Source organism: Triticum dicoccoides, chromosome 7A (genome assembly GCF_002162155.2).
Source record: "Triticum dicoccoides isolate Atlit2015 ecotype Zavitan chromosome 7A, WEW_v2.0, whole genome shotgun sequence".
Taxonomy (NCBI): Eukaryota; Viridiplantae; Streptophyta; class Magnoliopsida; order Poales; family Poaceae; genus Triticum; species Triticum dicoccoides.
The window spans coordinates 516,776,924-516,782,106 of record NC_041392.1 but is presented as its reverse complement, the minus strand read 5'-3'; the positions used below and the strand labels follow the sequence as shown (position 1 = coordinate 516,782,106).

Genomic DNA, 5,183 nt, shown 5'->3' with positions numbered 1-5,183 from the left:
TGTTTCTCCATCCGGGTATGGTTACAAAGTTACAATTATCATACGTTCCAGGAGTTTTCTGCAAAATAGATTTTCTTTTGCGGGGTTAAAAGAATTTCATTGCTCAATGTTGGAATATTCGTTCCTACATAGCAGAGGAACGTCTGCAGGTCCAGAGCGCAACCAAACTGCAGTTCGGCCCTCTGATTGTCCGAAAGCAGCAAGTGTGTGGCTAACAACATTCTGATTCCTACTTACATGAGCAATAAAGATATCCCTTTCACCAAAGAGCCTTTTAATATCCTGAACTATCATTCTATGTGGCGATCTGTCAAGGGTAGGCGACTTGATCAACTTGACTGCATCCATGCAATCCATATCGATGTCTACCGGGCGAGTAGACCTTTGTAGAGCAAGGCTTAATCCCTCCTGACATGCCAACAACTCAGCCTGGAGCGGTCCGGAACAATGCAAGATAGAACGACAAGCGGAGAAGATAATGTTGCCATCATTATCATGTAGGATCATATCGGCTCCTGCTAATCCACCATCGTTATCAACGAACGACCCGTCAACATTCAGCTTCACGCGACCGGCCGGCGGGGCAGACCATTGGACTGTGGCTGCATATTGCGTTGCTGTATTTATCATTGTAGAACTATACCCAATCGGCGGCGGCACCATCTTCCCTTTGATGATGTCAGTGGTTGGAAAATGATTGATGCATCGAAGAGATTCATCATAGCTAATTAGAAATTTGCAGGAAGCTTCAATTGGAGGTGGTAGCTTATGGTGTACTATTTCATTACGTACATGCCAACTCCTCCATAGCACCATCAACACATGTATGCGATCATCTTCATTTAGTTTATACAGAAGATCAAAAAGCCACTCAGGGCATGTATTCCTCATTGAAGCTAAGTCCGACAATAGCCATTTTTCCTGCATGGCGTTCCACAAAGCAACAGCCAATGGGCATCTACAGAATGTATGGAACGTGTCCTCCGGTTCCATCGCACACAGCGGACAAAGGTTAGACACCTCAAGTTTCCGTGATTTTTTATTCACCCAAGTAGCCAGTGAATTTGTGACCAAACGCCATGCAAAGATACGCATCTTTGATGGAGCAGGGCACCTCCATATAAGTGTCCAAATGGCACGTCGCCCGTCCGGTGCCCTACTCGATGCGACTGTAGTCTGACGGTGAATCTCATCGTATGATAGACGATAAGCACTCCGGACTGTGAACGATCCAGAACGCTCAGGCGCCCAAGCGATAATATCTCTGTCCAACCGTAGCACCACCTTGATCTTCATAATTTCCATGACATCTACTGACATGAAATGTTGATTAAGTAGTTGCACATTCCAATTTTCTCGGTCGTCCAGGAGCTCGCTAACACGCCGAAGGTGGCAGCGCCCCTGGGGTGATATTGGCAACCTCGCAAGTGGATGTGGTATCCACTGTCACGCCAAATACGTACAGAAGCACCATCACCAATGCGCCAAATTAGACCTTTCTTGAGAAGCTCAAGACCGTGGACAATAGACTGCCACGTCTGGGATGAGTTGCCCGAAAATACCGTATCTTCCAGACGTCCCGCCGGGTAATATCTTGCTTTGAGCACCTGCGCACATAAACTGTCAGGGTAAGCAATAAGACGCCAAGCCTGTCTAGCCAGAAGTGCCTGATTGAAGAGTCTGAAATCACGGAACCCCATGCCGCCTTGCACTTTCGGTTTAATCAATGTATCCCATGCACGCCAATGTGTCTTCCTCTTCTCCTCCTTGGCCCCCCACCAAACATTGCGTACCATGCGAGTAAGATCATCACAAACACTCCGGGGCAAACGGAAAACCCCCATGATATATGTAGGTAGGGACTGTGCAACCGCCTTAATGAGAATTTCTTTGCCCCCTTGTGACGCCGCTTCTCCCCACTGTAAGATACGCTTAGTAAGTTGCTCTTGTAGATTTTGAAACTTGCCCTTCGACATTCTACCAGATGGTGTGGGGAGACCGAGATACTTATCGTCGAATCCCACCGTCTGAACCTGCAAGGTATGCACAACCTCATGCTTGTCGTTGTCACCACAACATGGGCCAAATAAAATAGAACATTTTGCCGGGTTAATGAATTGTCCTGTGGTGCACTCATAAATAGCCAGTACATCTCCCACCTGGGTAGCTTCTTCCTGAGTAGCACGGAAAAACATTAATGTGTTGTCTGCGAATAGGAGGTGTGAGATACCTGGCGCCCTTGGACACACATGAATAGGAGAAATCCTTCCTTGTCTGACCATCTGTTTCAAAATAGCATCAAGTCCATCAGCGAGGTTACACAAATAGAATTTAATAGAGAAATAACGAGTGTACTGTTCTACTCGGGCCTAAACTGGGCACAGGCCGCACAGGGGCGGGCTACGGCTAAAACAACGGCACATGCAGCAGATAACCGAGGTCCCTGCCATGGCCCAAGAACTCGAGCATCTATAACTCGCTCGAAGCGATAGATAGCGACAGACCTACGTGTGCTAGGCTCAACAGGAAAAAAGTGCGGTCCGAAGATTTAGAGCATCTACAGCCGGACACCCCAAACTCACCTCAAACGTCCGGGCGGACGGCCTGGTCACGAAATCTCAACCCAGACGGGCGCCTCAAACGGGCCTCAAACGTCTGGGCTGATCAGCAGCCCTCATATCCGGCCCAAATATGAGGCAGATATGGCGGCGCCCGGGCGGGTCAGGGCGGGTCCGCTGACCCCGCTGCAAGTCGTAGCGGTCCCACTTGCAGCCACAGAAACTCTGTCATCTCTCATCAGTGCACCCAAATTTTAGTACTACATCGCCGCGCGGCGCATGTCGGTAAGCCTCTCTGTTGTTGTATAGGTCTATCAATTCTTACTGCATGAGCGAGATAACTTGGCACTACACTGCATTTCATTAACTGATGATCGTTCATCGAGTGTTCAAGTTCGTGTCGTTCATGCTTTGATACCATGACTACAATGATAATAGATTTTAATTTTTATCAACACATTGTGATTCATAAAAGGAAATATTAACATGAATATTTCCCTTGTCAAGGAGATAGACCCTGACTATAAATCTTCTATGTGATAAATATAGAAAATTCATAATGACAATCTTTCTTTAAGGATGCAATGATGTCAGAAGCTTATCGCTTTTGGACGAGACGGCTATTTAAGCCGGTCGACTAGCTCATCACGCGATGAGGTAAAACTAATACGGGTGTGAAAATCTTAAGTACGAGCAAATTTCATTGTGTTTTGACAGCCCAGCCGGCCCAAGATGGACGGAGTGCTCATCGTGCATGACCCTGCATATAATAGATGTTTTAAAAATAAGATGTGTAGATCCTAAAAAGAAGAAAAACAGGACATGTAATTGTAAATGGTAAAATTTGAGGCCCGTCCAGTCACCGTTCGCGGGCTGGTCCTCGGACGTTTGAGGACGTTTGAGGGCCCAAATCTGCAATCTACGGCTGCATACATAATCAGTCTCTCCCCCTAAAAGAAAAAGCAGTGTGTCGAAAGTGTGCGTGAGCGTTCGCATTTCTACTGTGTTTCTTGAAAAAAAAAAGGTTGCGTAAAATTTCGTGTTCCAAACATAGGCTTCAACGTCTTATACAGAGCACCCGCAAAAAAAAGAAGGTCCTATACAGAGCAGCTGGACAGAGCTATACACAAGAGATCGACGTATGTACACGCTGCGGAGGCCGATTTTTGGTAGGCATCGGAGCAAGCATCACATGACGGAGCAGGCGGTGGGGTTGTCGTCGCTGAAGTAGCTCCGCGCGTCGTTGGACTGCTCGTGGTGGTACCCGTGGAGGTCCGAGTCGTAGTAGCCATGGACGTGGTAGTTGTACGAGCTGGCGCTGCCGTGCTGCGCCGCCGGCGCCGGGTACCCTCCGTGCGGGATGCTGTTGTAGTAGCGGTGCGCGTGGGCGGCGGCGGCGGGCTTGGCTTGGTAGGAGTGGTAGTAGGCCGGCTGCGCGTGAGCGTAGGCGTGGGCGTGGTGGTACCCCGGGTCGTACGCCGACGGCCACAGCACGGCGAGCTTCCCCGTGCGCCGCGCCGCGCGCAGCACCTTCTTCTGGCTCGCCGTGCCCGTCACCGTCACCTTGTCCCGCGCTCGGTCCACGTCCACATAGTGCACGCCTGCACAACACAACCACAAAATTATCAGGACATGTCTCCTGTGCATCGCTCGACGCAGAGGCCGGGGGCAATCCTCTGATACCACAATCATGATGAGAAATTCCTCGGATAGCATACCTTGAAGCCTGAGAAGGGCCTTCCTCACGTTGTCCTCGCAGCCGTCGCAGTCGATGTTCATCTGCATCTCCACGATCTGCACGCAACACAAGGTTTCTCAAGAATTTAGCACTAGACCATGTCGATAATTTAGCCGTGGATAAAGGCAGACAGCCAGGTGCAAGAACTTACCGTCATGGCTGATTGCTCCTGAAGACAAAAGTCGAGCTCCTTTCTAACTCGGAGTGCTTTGCTAGGACAATGTATGGCTGTATATAACGGCCGGAAGGAGATGACAATGTATGGATATTTCTTTTTTCAGGTCAAGTCAGCTCGCCGATAGACGAAGATATCTACTACCAGCTGCAAGTTGCACCAGTAGTGCGTACTATATATATGTAGTGACAGTGGATGGTTTATTATTTGCAATGTAATTTCGGTGCTGCTGTTGGCCGGCCTCTGCATCATGAAAGCGACGTGGCAACTAGTCATAACGTTTTGTCTGGCACTGCCATGACGACGCGGAGCGGTGAATGGCCTGGTAGTTGCGTGATAGTTTTGCGGATGCTGTAGAGCGACCCATCGAGTTTGTTAAGCTGACCTAGAGTAGTGACGATATTTTTTGAGGAATAAGCAGTGCCAATATGGGTCAGCACGATGCAAGTTGAACAAATGGAAAAGCCGATTGTCAGGTGAAATATCAAGTGATGTGCTGCGCTGGACGTGGGCTCAAATGAGCTCGGGCGAACAGTAAAAATCGAAAAACATTAAAAAATTGTTTTAAAAAGATTCAGATTTTTTGAACAATTATTAAATGTTTTTTGAGTTACTGTAGATGGGGATTTTCGTGCTGCGCCTCCTTTTTCTTCCGGGAAATACTTATGTACATCTTAAGGCCTCTTTTGGTTCATAGGATAGGATTATCATA

The 5,183-nt window shown here is 48.3% G+C and overlaps 1 protein-coding gene across 1 annotated transcript; it reads right to left on the bottom strand.

The window, feature by feature from the left end:
• Positions 1 to 3,591: 3,591 nt before the first annotated feature.
• LOC119330710 (heavy metal-associated isoprenylated plant protein 28-like) lies at positions 3,592 to 4,588 on the bottom strand. The gene is made up of 3 exons (XM_037603831.1): positions 4,448 to 4,588; positions 4,277 to 4,352; positions 3,592 to 4,159 (listed from the first exon to the last, which is right to left on the bottom strand). The coding sequence occupies exons 1-3, from the start codon at positions 4,451 to 4,453 to the stop codon at positions 3,747 to 3,749; spliced, it is 495 nt and encodes a 164-aa protein (XP_037459728.1). The 5' UTR covers positions 4,454 to 4,588; the 3' UTR covers positions 3,592 to 3,746.
• Positions 4,589 to 5,183: the final 595 nt, after the last annotated feature.